Here is a 14349-nt window from a genome sequence, read left to right as displayed (position 1 = left end):
AAAAAAGAAAAAGAAAAAGAGCGGAGCGATGCCACATTTATTAAAGGGCCTCTTCATTTTCAGCCCGCAGTGAGGAATGTTGGGACACATTATCTGTGGTGAGTGGAGGGTTTGCTGTGTCTGGCTGCTGGCCAGAATTGCAAATCCCACCTCGCAGCTTTAAACACTGTATTTGTTCGTACACCCTGAAACACGACACTAATACCAGAGGAGATGTTAGGGATGTTGCAGCACCTTCTTACATGGGTGTGTTGGAGATTATCAGACCCACATAGCAGCGTTTTCACAGAAGAACCTCAATATAGATGGTTTACACAGGCCAAATTTTCTGTTGCCATCTACATCTTTTATTTTTTATTTTGGAAGTTAATACTTGCTAACTGTAGCTAATATAAAAGTAGTAATCAGAGAATAAATGTCAAACTCGGTCCTATTTTCTAACTTCTCTTTACTCACTTTTATGGAAAGAGTTGCGTACGATTCACTTTCTGAAGTGTGAGTCTAAACACCATCTTTTGGACAGTTCTGGAAACTGGAGTGTAAACACTGTAGTTGCTCTCTTGATTTCGGAAAGTAAACACACATGCTCGCAGTGCTAAATGCAACACAATTGCTTCAGAGGTCAAAAAACACACACAAACACACACACACACAAACAGGCAATTCCAAGCTATATGATTTTAATACAATGAATCGATGCATTGAATGCATAATAGCAGTCACATTGTTGACAGAACCAATAATTATGTTGGCAGAACAATCAGTAACATAAGATGCACAGTTACAGAACAATGTAGCAAATTGAAAGTCAAATGCAAATGCTAAGCCCAATCAAGAGTTTTACACGCTTTCAGCCAAGCACAGCACACTTGGAATGTTATAAAAATGTTTGTGATTACACCTCAAGTGAGAGGTGTCTGGGAATGTTTGTGTGGTCCTACTGTAGGTATTGTTTTCCAGAGCAGAACCTGGTAAATATTCACTGCAAGGAGAATAATATCCTTTTAATGAACCAGAACACCTCAAAACAAACAAACTTTAAGTCTTGACGGGGGCTCTGAACCTGCCCTTGCGTGGTCAGGATGTCTGCACACAAATATTTCCCAGGGTACACTGTGGGAATATGGCCTTTCTCTCTGAGAACATTGTTAATGCTGACTGCAGAAGGTTTAGATGTGGCTTCAGGGAAGGCTTATTGAAGGTAGACTGAGCGTGAAATTCCTGGATGATAACGGTTATTGGGATTTCCAGAGGTTCAGTTGGTTTCGTGTCTTCTGGAGGAAAAAGGTGTGCGCTTGGTGCAGCTCCACCATATGAAATACCGTAGATTTCGATCACAGTAACAATGTTTTATATGGATAAAATACTTTCTTGCAACAACAAGGCAGATATCTTTAAAAAGAACCCAGAAATATTGCAAATCTCACTTGTCAGCAACACCAGATCAAAGCGAATGTGGGATGAAGCTTCCCGACATGGCTCCACACAGTTCCTGTAAATATTTGTTACAATGTATCGAACACTGCGGGTGGTGTATAACAGACTGGCCCGTTTAAGAGAAACCAAACACAGAAAATAACAGCAGAGGTAGCCCTGAGATAGGAAAGCAAGCTCGTTCACAGCTCCACAGTGGGAAACAGGCCGGATCCGGAATAGCAACAATATAGAAAATATAGGTCTGGGCTTGCAATTGAGTTAAAATAAGAGGCACGGATGGGTTAATGCACTGGAGATGACCTTGTGCGTACGACATTAATAAAAGCCGGCTCTATCCGGCTGTGCACATCCTCTCCAGACTCCAGAGCAGCTCCATCAGTCCTGTTGGCTTTACTGGGCTCTGGTTGACTGTTTTACAATGAAGGGCTGCAAAATAAATACTGTAGGTTCCCAAAAAAAATATAAAGAATAACATTTTTACATTTAAGAAAAGAGTATAAATACAGGCTGCAAAGTCACATCTAGCCAGTTTAATATGAGCCTCGTAGTTGGAAAGGAAAAATAACCGTGTCCGCGTCATCTGATTGTAAGAAGTCCCTGCAAAAGCTAGCCTAGGTTTTCTTTTGCACCAAGATGCTTTACTTTGCGTCCTCCAAAATCTCTCTACGTCTTCTCTACATGGGATGCATAAACATACGCTATAATGTACATACAATTATACATAAGTAAATACTATACATAATGTGCAACGTGACTGGATACTATATACTTTGTTAGAGACAGTTTAAGCACATTTATGAGTCATGTTTATAAAAGAACGTTTAGCTTAATAGGTAACTGATCCATGCAAACACATAAAAAAACAACAACCTGCAGTTGGGAAACCACTAATTTGAATGGAATAGCTCAAATAAAAGCACTAAATGCTACTAATAAATGTATGGCACTTAATGAGGAACATACTTTCTCATAATGTTGAGTTGGGAACAAATAGTGTCTGGGTTTCACCACCAACTGAAGTAAACACTAACACCTAGTTCATTTCCAGCCTTCAGCTGGTGTGAGCTAAAGCAATGCTAATGAATAGAATTTACAACGCTTTATTAGCTTTTTGGTTTAGCCAGAGGGTTTAATCATTCTGAAAGGTCAAATGTTTGTTGTGGGGAAGAGTGAAAAACGAATAGGTAGAAAAGAAGATTCCGAGAGAACAATTCCTTGAGATAATTTGGGCCATGTTGCATGGCATCACTGGCATCAGAACCCCTGTCCTTCCTGAACTCCTGACTCACGTGGATCCACTGGATCGAACGCAGCCTTTCGGTTTCACAAAAGTATAACCTCGTCTAATTCACGCTGGAGAGAAAGGCTTGTTTGCTGAGTTTGTTTCACATTCAGTACATCACAGCTTTGCAGTGGCAGGGAAATATATCGGAGATGCAGCCCCAGTTAGCATCCATTAGCCTGAGGCTGGTACATAGCACTGTGGTTGTGGTTGTAACTGTAATCCTGTTTGTGGAATAAAGTTGAGATAAATTATATAAATCTAATTCTATCCTTAGTGTGACTGTCAAAGCAGCACACTCGGCTAAAACTCACTGTGGAATCTGAGATTAATTGTCTATTTTTGGATGCAACTTGCAGCTAACGTGCTTAAAAAAAACAGATAAAACACAAAAGCAGCTTTTTGTATCTGTTCTATGTGGGCTGGTTATTTTATTTTGGCTTTTATTTTGTAGATTCCACTGAGCCATAAATATTAACCAGGAAGCTGTTCCACCAATATTTGAGCGCCGCGAGGTGGGAGGTTGAGAACGGCTGTGCCAAATGAACGTCTCCTCATATTTATGTTGATTTTCATGAAAATGCATTCGGGGTGAATCAAACAGCAGGAACTAACAATTCAACAATCTTGGTGTTTTGTAACCCGATCATGTGTCTCTCGTCGAGAGAGGCGAGCGTGGCGTTCTGTAGACTAAAACGACCAGACGCAACTTGCTCGCAATGTCACTCGCTTAATCAGAGTATTTCTGGTTATTAGTCCCATATTCCTAAACTAAACCATCACTAAACCCATCTCAATACATTCTGTCGTCACTACTCTCTCCTTTCTGCACCTCCACGTTTATTTAAGTGAACCTCCAAACAGGTGGCCTCATGTTCACGAAAGCCTTTTGAAGTGATCTGGCTGGCTCCGCCCACGAGCCTGAAATGGATATTTTGGATCTGAGTATTAATTTACAGTATTTGTAGAGGATCACTTGAGTGATACGGTCTCCGTCTTTAACGCCTGATCCACCCAAATGCAGATCTTCCCTTTGACAAACAACACAAAAAGACTGAAATAACCTGTTGTTAGAGACACCTGTAGATGGTTGGGTGAGATCTCTCCTACCCCAATGTGTCATAACTGCTCCTCTCTGACTCAGAAACTGAAACAATAAATGCCCCAGGCTGGAAACTTTAAGATAACTTTGCTCCGAGGAGCGATAAGAGCAGAGTATGACACCTGGCAGGGTGTGAACTCTTCCCAGAGTGACAGTTAAGAGGCTCATAAATCAAAAGTTTAATAACATGCCCCATCACACACGTGGCGTGAAGGCAAGTTTTCTCTCCATGTTTCAGTATCGACACGGGCGCGATCGCTCAACACCAAGTGTGGGGGGGGGGGGCGGCCGCGGTTGCCTAATGTTGTCCCCAAAAGGTTAAAACAGAAAAAGTCACAGAGCTAGACAGTAGATGACAAATTATGGATTATATTAAGATGTAGATTATAGTCTTTTCTACAGATAGACAGATCATTTTTGGGGGGCCAGACAGAACTCGCCCCAGGGAAGTTTACGCTCGTAAATATACCGTTGAAGGCAAGAGCTGCAAAATTAAGATTTAGAAAGAACAGGGTCCATTTCCCTGAAGAGAAGATCAAGGGATTCATCAAAGTGGTCATTCCGGGTCAGTGACTCTGTACAGCCCATGGACAGGTGCTCTCTGCAGTGAGCTTTAGGGAAGAAAGAGAAGGAATCACCTCAGTATATCACAGACAGCCCAGTGTCAGGAATAATTGCATCATAAAAAGAAGAATTTTATTGACAGAAAGAAAAACAAAAGCCGCTCGATGCTTTGAGAGCACCAGAGGGAGAACTGCACCACTAAAGGATTCGTGATGGAGGCCTGATGCTGGTGAAATGTAAAGAATGTTTGAGAATCACATTACAGAACAAAGAAATAATGGGAGGTTCTGGTTCATCCATCGGAACGTCCTGTTTTAGCAAAATCACTTAAAGAGTAACAACAGCCCCAGTTTTAGGCTAACAAGCTAAGGCACTTTTTTTATGGGCGGGGCACCTGGAGCAGTCAAGACATGCCCAACCACTCCCCAACTGCCCCCCTACACACAGGCGTTGATGGGTGAACACTTGTGCTGCGTGACCACCGCTGCCTCCAAAACATCGGCCCCCATCTCAGCCAAGAGCAAAGTCTGCCTTTGTTTAGCTTAGCTTAGCTTAGCGTTGCAAAAGTAACCTCATGCTTGAGTAAACGTAAAGAAGAAGTAAAATATATTGAATAATTTGACTGTTCAGTGTCTCAGCAGTTTTATATTATATTATATTATATTATATTATATTATATTATATTATATTATATTATATTATATTATATTATATTATATTATATTATATTATAGTCTGAATCTCGGGGGACATATTCTGAATTTAGTTCATGATGGATCCCACACACCAAAATAAAGTGCCCCCAAGCAGCAGCTCAAATCAGCCATGACAAGTGAACGCCTGGAGGCTTCACACTGACCTTGACTGACAAAAGCGTTGGCACTCGGGATCAGCAGGCCTGGCACAGGCGCAGCGCCAAGACTCCGCCTCCTTGTCTTTGGTTGTTTTCGCGACCTCGCGTCTGATCCGCTGAGGGCCCCGGTAGCTCGACATTCCGTAGGGCACCAGGCGTCTACAAAGGTCAAACGAGCAGAGATAAGAGTGTGACTTTTGACACATATCTGTGATTATCTGGAAAAATTGAAACAAACAGTGTCCAATGCAACGACAACATGAAAGAGCTGTTAGCAGAGTCGGGAGTGATGGTGAAAAAGAAAGGAGAGAAAGGAAGAAAAGAAATAAAGATAGTCTGCCACCACAGCACCAAAACCAATCTGCTTGCCTCTAATAAAAAGAGCTGGCAACCAGTTTTGACACTGTGTTCTTCCAAATGTGCGTTTTTAATGAGAGATAGCTTTGAATCATTGACTTTGTAAAAATACTGAAGTTTCCTCTCAGAGTTGGATTTAAGCAGGAGTAAATCATGTGACCTGGGCTGACTTTGGTCCGGGTCATTGGTGAAGACTACCCTGTTCTGACAGAGGTAAAGCAGCCAGACGTGGTTCTGTAGCGTTCTGATGCAGGAGGCGTGCACAGAGGCAGATTACGTAATAAACTAGAAATAGTGTGTGACCAGAATGAATGGCCCCGCTGCTTCACACCTCTGACCACTGGAAAGTGCACTACATAGGGCCAAAGTGTATGAAACTATTTCGTGACACTGCATTTGCACCGCACAAGGTCAGAGTGACCTTCACCTTGGACCTCAGTCCCTGCTTGACCTCCACCAGACCTGCTGAATATTCTACCTGTGAGGCACTGAAGACAACCCCGTGATGACAGGTGGGACCGCAGTGAGCTTTGACCTCCGGCAAAAGGAATCGATTCCAAGCTGGCGTGCGCTTTAGATCGGGTAACGGACCCTTCAAGTGTTTCTGGCGTGTTCTATATTCAACCTCTGCATGCTTCCATTCCTCACCTCTCCGCCAGACACCCGACCAGACGGCCGACACCGTTAAAAAAGAAGAAACTCTTCATCGGAAATATGAACCTCCATAGATATGAAAGCTATGATAAATCAATGTGTTCAACTTCATAAGGATCTTGTAAATGTTAGCATATCTGTTTAAGATCAAATGCTCATAGAAATAGTTCCCAGGATATAAGCCACCTGATGTGAGAATCCAGGAGCAAACATCTGGATGCTTGAAATACCTTTGACTCCAAAATGTGCTGCGAGCATTCCACAAACAGTGGGAAATGATCAGGGGACATGTCCAGAGACACAAGTTAAGACAGGAAAAATGTCCCATATTTACTTGTTTTGATGGTATGTTAGCCTGAAGGCGCATTTGAGGAACTCTTGACTCTTATCAAGCCTGTTCAAGCGCCCCCGGGAGAACCACAAATCACAGTGTGGGCGGAGTCAAATGTTCAGCTACTGAGTGGAGGCAGCCCTCAGGCAGGACGGCTGAGCTCCTACTTTGGACAGTAATGATGAAAGTCCTGCTTCCTGAGGGCTTTTCTACACCATCTGAGAGCTTCTCTTTTTTTCGCCTTTACCTGCGCTCAGAGCTCTGGCCGAGGCAGAGGAGGAACAGCTGCGTTACAGAACCTGCACGCGATGTGTTACCAAATCTTATTAAAACCCACAACCTGTGTGTGTCATCTGCGCTCCCTGCTGACTCACAGTGACACATGCGTGCAGAAGGGTTGGGGGGCCCAGAGTGGGCCTCAGGGAGGCCTCAGGGAACGATCACTGATCACTGGCAGCGCAGGAGGCAACTGGACCTGGTTTGTGCACTTTTAGCACGTCGTGAATGTTCTGTAGAGCCCTCAGTGGTTTTATTGTTAGTACTTTTTTTAGAAGAAGGAAAAAAGCTTTGAAGATAAGAGAGCAAGGATTGAAAACTTAGGAAATAAGCAATTCATGACAGATCTTCTCAGCACATGACAAAGAACTAGAGCTTGAAATACAACATAACAGAACCATATGCTTCAAAAAAGAGTTCAACCTGTCGGCCTGCTCAGAACATACAGAATCATAATAACGTGCACATTTCATCAGATTTGGCTGGTCTTGCAGCACGTTTGAGGGGAAAGTCATATGCACATGGAGAAATTTAACATAAAAGCTGTGTGTGATGCCGGGCAATAAAATCAGTTCAGGGAGTCACTCCCCCTTCTTAAATTTCAGTCTGAAACTCTTTAAAGGTTTCCAGGATACAGTCAGAACAATAAACCCTATAAATGTCACAAAAGTACCTTTTCCACAATATAAAATTACATTTGCATACTATATGTTGTTTAATGACTTTAAACAGCGCATTTTAGGTCATTTCCATCATTTACTGAGTATTACACCATGCTGCTTTGCTCCTAATGTAACCTCTGCATCTTCCACTTCAGAGAGCAACTCTCCCCGTCTGGCCCCGAATCTCCTCAGAGGAGAGCATGTTGAAAAGCTAAAAAACAGAAAACATCAAAAAATCAAAACGTTGAGGCTCAGCGCTTCCTCCTCTCCAGTGCGCTGTTTCCAGGGAGGTGGGAGGTTACTGCCATCAGGCTTCAGCAGTCCCGCGTGTGCAATGAAGACGCTGTGTCAGGACACACTGAAGCAAGCAGGAGGCAACGTAGACCCGTCAAAAAAGGCAACGTAGACCCGTCAAACGCACGCGTTCCCCTAAAGCCTGAAGGACCACGCTCGCCGTTAGCGAAGCTCTACATGACCCCGTCTTTAACCGATCCCTCTACACGACACCTCTAAATCCTGGTTAAGTCAGATGTTTAGGAAACAATAAGACCAGCGTAAATGTTTTGCTCGCCATTTTCTTGCTGTGAAGTCAGCGGAGGAGGCAAGTGTGAAGAGCTTGAGTCCAGAGCACTCCACAAGTGCCAAAGGTCAGGAGCGCTGCAGCCAAAGGCAAAACCAGCTGGTCTGCATTAGCTTTATCACATTAGGCCAACTCCAGGCCAGGCGTTGGACTAGCTGCCTTTTTTTTTTTTTGCTTTTTGCTGAAACTATGTCCTGAACATTATAGTGTAAAATTCTTGACTTCCTCTCTGCTTCATGCATCCTTGAAAATCAAGATATCTACAGTATTTCGATACTTTTAGCATTTAGATTTAGAATTAGAAGCACCTGACAGCAAAACACAGTTGTGGTGTTTATCTTGCAAGGGTCACGTGTTCTTGTTACATCTGTTTCGAGCTGCAAAGCTTTTTTTATGTTAATGATTACAACTTCCATCAGTGATGTGCGAGGTGACATCATGGCAGCAGTTCTGCTTTCCTGTTGAAAGTGCTACCTTAACCGACTCTGAGTGCACGTTGGGGGAAGCGGCTGCCGTGCATAATTGGCTCACTGCAACGTGATCTGGTACAGAACACCGTAAAAGACGACTTCTACTGAAACTAGGCGCCGTAAATGGTGATCAGACTAAAATTTGAATCCCCTGAAACTTGCTTCTCTTTTACATTAAAAAACAAAAAAATCTGATCGGCAATAATGTGAAGTAATTGAAGCTAAACCTGGACGGCTGTTTTCAATCATTTCTAGTACCATGGCGATCTTGCGTAAATAAACATCTACAGCTTAAAAAAGGTAATCCTCACAAAAGGATCACCGTTTCAGCGCAGCGGTATGCTACCGTGGCAGAGCGGGAGCTCTCTTTGTGAGGTGGGCTGTGTTTTTGTCATTGAACAAGAGCAAAAGTTTACAAAGCGGCTGAAGGCCAACGCCTGAGGGACATTAGCAATGCTGACGGATACGTCAGCTATTCTGTATGGTATCAAATTGAGGGCTGGGGACAATAAAGACTTTGTAAACTAATCTGATCTAAAAAATATGAACTTTCAGTGCTCTTCACTCTGGTACGGAACTAAGAAACTATATTTCCATTAAGAAATTCCAGCAAATAGCTGGACTGTGCTTTAAGGGCTTTTTTTAAAAGAAAACTTCAGTCGAATGACCAAATGTGTACATCCCAGCAATAATGCTGTCAGTCCAGCTTGTGTCCAAAAGGCTGGAGACCGTATTTTGGAAACAGCATTGCAGAGAAAGTCTAATTTCACGTGATCGGGCCATTAAGGGAAGGTTTTGTGCAGTTGTTAGAAAACGATCAAGCTCGCAGCACCAAGATTGCACGTGAAGGAAGCACAGCCTGGACGCCTGCCAAGGAAAACTGGGAGATTGTCTCTCCCCACTTTGGCCCCCTGCAAAATGAGGAAAGCTGAAGTTCTTTGATTGAATTTAATGAGCTCCAAATCGCTGCGGCAGGCTGCGAGAGGACGTGTAATCTCCAGGCGGCAACGAAAGTTGATGGTGAAATTGCCTTTTTGCCACTGAACATCCCGGTGTGGTTCCCCTGTCTGGCACTCTTCCTGCAGGCTGGGAAAATGTGTGCGGTACTTTGAATAAAATAATACATGCCAGACCTTCCTGATTAGAGCACATAAACAAACACAACTCTGGTGTTTTATGAAACAAGGGCAAACTTAATGAAGAAAATGTTTACTCCCCCCCCTCGGCCTTTCTGCTTAAACTCTCCTGTCCTACTGAACAGTTACACTTATTATTTTTGCAAAACAGCTCCATCGGCGCAGCTATAGCAACTGTAACTGTCTCCAGTGCCCACAGCAGAACCAGAACCAAATGTGTTCTTTGAGGACAGCAGCAGTTCATTTAACAACCATTACCGTAGTGTCATTAATACGCCTCTGACCTCTGCAGTTCTTTTCAATTTCAGTTATTCATACATTCATTGTCACCTTATAACACAATCCATTCTTGTTTATTACAACTGTCAGGGTATCGTCAGGTAATAATTACGACGGACCTAAATCAGCCTTCTGCCCATTTTATTGTGTTCATACATGTAATAAATCTTCAGAATTTCGCACCTTTTTTCCCTCACATGAATTCACAGGGAAAAAACTAAAAAACACACTTACTCTCAACTAGATTAAGATCTAAGCTTTAACTCAGGTCTTCTTCATTCACCACTAGGTTGAATTTGCGTGTTTCAGGTCATTTTTGAATCAGATCTATACAAAGCCTCCCAGAGCTGCTGTAGAAACGCGTCTGCACAAGGTGGACCACGACTGATGCCAGAGATGGTCTGTTGACATCTAGTCTGGTGGCCACAAAGCATGAGAGCGTTCTGGTCTCACCCGCCCAGAGAAGCTTCTGGTTCTGATCCCCATTAAATGTTGTAAGTTGAGTCCCCCATACTGTATCTCAGCTGCTGATGCTGATGTCGCCCTCACAGAGGTCATGGTGAGGCCTCCGTCTCCATTTTTTAAATTATGGATTTAGATAAACTACTTCAAGATGTAGAAGTTTGTATACCTAGTTTATAGATATACTTTTTGATTTTAAAGTGTTATGCTGTTGCAAAATGGTTTTTTTTTGTCCAGAATCAATTCATACAGTTGCCTTAAATGTTTCACAATAACCAAGCAACATTAGCAAAGAGGTGGAATTTAAACTACTTAATGATTAGAAGGAGATAAATAACTTTAAAAGAATGTTTTTTTTTTAAATTCAAGATTCCTGATTTATAATCATTTAGCAATTTAATCCACTTTAGAATCTGATCTAATCTAAAATGCCACACCCTGGGGCTTGAGTCCTTTTGAAGGTGTTAATATGAGATATTTCAATGTCAAAACAACACTAGCCTGCACTTGTGTTCTCGGGAAGTTCACTTTTAGGGATGACATGTAACATTCAGGTCCTAAATGATGCTGGAGTCAGTTTACTTTCCACCTTTTTCTGATTAATGTCTTTTCTGTTCCTGTATGAACCTGCGGCATCTTCATTTTGAACAGTTGAAACTCTGCAGTTATTTACTGCCGTTACTGAGGCTCTGGGTGGTGGTCCAGCTCCAGCCAGGTTCACCTCAGCTCAGTTCCAGGCACTGCAGCTAACTAGGATGAAGGCTGCACAGCCAATGAGGTGCAGAGACATTGTGCCAAACGTGACCCGGCTGTAACTACGGTTAAATGGGGAAAAGTGGGGCAAGAGCTTGGATCTGCACTCAAATGCAAAGGCTTTAAGGTCCAGGATACAATTACAGGTATATTAAGAATTATCAAGATGGTCCAGTGCCTCCGGAGGCACGAATGAGATTCAAAGGATCTGTTGCCAGGTGAGCGTCTGCCGCGGAGTCAGAACTCTTGTTTTTTCACACTTGTCAACAACAGCGACAACGGTGTTATCAGTTTCCTCTTTAACTGTCTCAAACCAAACTGCTGAAGAAATTGAATTATGTCAGTTTGTTCCAACTTGCTAAACAGTAATAAAGTGCGCTGTTTACCTGAAAAGGACCTACAGCAATCCTGGCACGAGAAGAGAGGGGCAGAAAGAATGCTTTCCTTCCGCCTTGCCAAGAATTTTAATATGTGGTTACGAGGAGGTAGAAACAAAGAGACGAAAACCAGAAAGTGTCGGAAAGTAGTCTCTGAGGCATTGCGGTGTGCTCAGCACCATGTTAAACACACAGGGTAAGCACAAACTGGAAAACGCACCAGGCTTTGCATTTCTTAGGACAAATAAATCAACTAATTCCTTCCATGTTGTGCCTTGATGTTCCTAAAGCATTGTCAAAATACCACAATACCATAAAACTTTAAGTCACTTTGACATCTGAGACGGCATTACTTCTCCTGATGGAAGCGTCTGACGTTTTTACAGGTGCAACACACACTTTTAAGCGGCATTCATGTCGGTGAGCGAGGCTTAATGATAATGCCATGTTACCACGCCGAGCAGCTGTACATCTCATTACACACATCGTGACACACACTTCCCCCTGAGGTGAAGTTAAGATAAGATAAGTTAATATACCAAAGCAGAGGAGAAAGAGGTCTTTGTTGCAGCGGTGTTGTGTGTGAAATGGACACAAGTGACCACCGGCAACAAGGATACTGCTCCTCAGCCGCTAGTTAAAGAGCAGAACAAATGCAAAATGGAAAACAAGTGACAATGCTGGCCCCTACTCATCTGATTAGGTCAGACTCAAACGTCAACGCAGAGGCCATCTGGGATTTGGAGCGCAGGGCCAAAGTGTGCTTTTTCTAAAGGGCCTATCTGATAGTACCATCTGTTATTATGAGAGACACCCATGATGAAAAGCACTTCTGCCCTCAGCTTCCATTCAAGAGCGTTCCACGGCTTTCCTATTCCATCATGTTTGTGCACAGATATGCTAATATCATTGTCTTTGGGCTGAGGAGGCAGCTTTCATCTCAGGCGCTGGGCTGACACACGGGCCATTTCGGGATATCTCACTTACTGTATTTACCTCAGGGGTAACAGCCTACCCCAGCTGTAGACAATTAGCTCTGCATTAGCTCTGCATTTCTTTCTTATCTCTGCATATTCAGACAGCCTCCACACTGCATACATACATTGCTGTGCCTCTTGGGATCCCTGAGAGTTGATAAAGGATACCTGAGTCCGTGTCATTCCAAATGCATGCATTTGGAGGATGGTTAAACTGGCGACTCTGGAGTTTCAGTTTTTCCTAACGTTGGTTCCCCGGGATTTAACATCATAAACCTCATGCACTCTGTGCACTTTTGAAGGTTTTAAAAATGCTTTTAAGGGCAGAAATTCTTGAAATGCAGCTAAAACGGAATCAGCCCTTAATTCCAGGTTAGAATAACATGTTGCTGCAGAGACAGAAAGGAGACAAAAGGTCGTTGATAATACAATTCAAAAACCTCACTGCTAGGTCTCAGCAGCGTTTCTCTCCTGAACATGCCATCGCTTGACATGCCATCGTGATCCCCCACCCCCGGGACGTGAATTGCCACATTATGTTGCTGATAATCAGCTGCACGATTCCCACTAGAGGGCCACGTCAATCAGAATTGGACCCCCCTCTTGTGTTGCCTACAGGCAGAAAGTGAAAAACCCGTTAGGTGTGTGTGGAAAGCAGTTAAGAACATGTGCCTTACTCGGGTGTGTTGATCCAGATGATATCCAAATGACAATAGTAGACGCATTCTTTATCCTTGTAGGAATAGCAAGTGCAGCGCTTGGATCTGGTCTTGGATCCCCCGGCAGCTGCCAGAGACAGTCCCGTCTGTGCGCCGCGGGATACCCGGAGACCTCCGGGGTTGTACTCGGATATAACCACGGCATCGAAAACACCTTGCAGTGAAAAAGAAACGTGTTAGAAATGTGCAGTTGAAGGGAAAAACATTCAAAATGTCCAAGTGAATTACCTTGCAAGAAAAAAAGTCCCAATAAACTGAAAAACATGACTTTCGAGAGGACAGAAAATATCCTTGCCATTGTCAAATATTCCCAAAATGAATCATAGCCCGGCCAGAACGCACGCTGCGCACTTGTCAGATTAATCTCCCGCCAACGTGGAGTGACGATCCACCGAGTTGAGCGCAGATGTCCATGGAGCAGCTCAACCCATTCAGACTCCAGACTCCAGATCTGACTGACTGTGGCTCCTTTTCTTATTGAGGCTTCAGCTCCGTGTCATAAATCCTACCTGCGGGGCGCAAACTGGAGTGGGAGGAAACTGGGAAGCTGCGGTGGGAACAAACTGCCGCTCGCTATCCTCCAGGTAGACACAAAGACGACAATGCGGGACGGAAAAGGAATAAATGAAGCGAGCCCAGATCCCGGTCACCAGGTCCTATCGGCAGTTTAAAGCTTTTGGCAAAGGTTTCGGCGCACGCCCTCCTATTGACGCCCTACTTTGAAGTGCATGCGCGCGCGTGTTCCTGTTGATGCATGAAATTTTATCGTGCTTGGAGACCGTAAAAAAAAAAAAAAAAAGACAAGTTGGTAACACTTCACCGCCCAGGCCCCTGGGGCAACAAATAATCCAGCAGCAGCGCCACCACACAGAAGTTCTGTATCTATAGTTTACTTACATAACTTCAATAAAGAGCAGACACACAAACAGTCTCACAGTTGTGTATGTGAAGGCCAACAGCCTCTTTAGGAGATTATGGACACAATCACATGGCTAACATGGGAAGATGTTGCACTAAGACCCAGGAGGAAACATACTGGTACGGAATATTTGAACTATAGAACCCTAGAAATCCGTGT

At 43.5% G+C, this 14349-nt stretch overlaps 2 protein-coding genes across 2 annotated transcripts in view; one reads left to right on the top strand and one right to left on the bottom strand.

Annotated features, from left to right (window-relative positions):
- ttll9 (tubulin tyrosine ligase-like family, member 9) overlaps window positions 1-14349 on the top strand; it is a 32621-nt gene that overhangs the window by 9311 nt on the left and 8961 nt on the right. The gene's annotated exons all lie outside the window — the stretch shown is intronic.
- Window positions 660-13976, bottom strand: edn3b (endothelin 3b). Its single transcript, XM_029833123.1, has 4 exons — window positions 13500-13976; window positions 13230-13425; window positions 5245-5397; window positions 660-4432 (listed from the first exon to the last, which is right to left on the bottom strand). Exons 1-4 carry the CDS (start codon window positions 13567-13569, stop codon window positions 4378-4380), a joined length of 474 nt encoding a protein of 157 aa, XP_029688983.1. The 5' UTR covers window positions 13570-13976; the 3' UTR covers window positions 660-4377.

Source organism: Takifugu rubripes, chromosome 3 (genome assembly GCF_901000725.2).
Source record: "Takifugu rubripes chromosome 3, fTakRub1.2, whole genome shotgun sequence".
Taxonomy (NCBI): Eukaryota; Metazoa; Chordata; class Actinopteri; order Tetraodontiformes; family Tetraodontidae; genus Takifugu; species Takifugu rubripes.
This window is presented reverse-complemented; position numbering and strand designations above follow the sequence as displayed.

Bases quoted from the DNA above. Each gene is read 5' to 3' on its own strand.
- edn3b (XM_029833123.1), bottom strand. From the start codon at position 13,569: ATGGCAAGGATATTTTCTGTCCTCTCGAAAGTCATGTTTTTCAGTTTA. The intron at 5,398-13,229 runs GTAAGGCACATG...TGACCTTTGTAG, and splicing joins ATCTGGATCAACACACCCGA to ACGCCTGGTGCCCTACGGAA. The intron at 4,433-5,244 runs GTCAGTGTGAAG...TCTTCCCTAAAG, and splicing joins CAACGCTTTTGTCAGTCAAG to CTCACTGCAGAGAGCACCTG.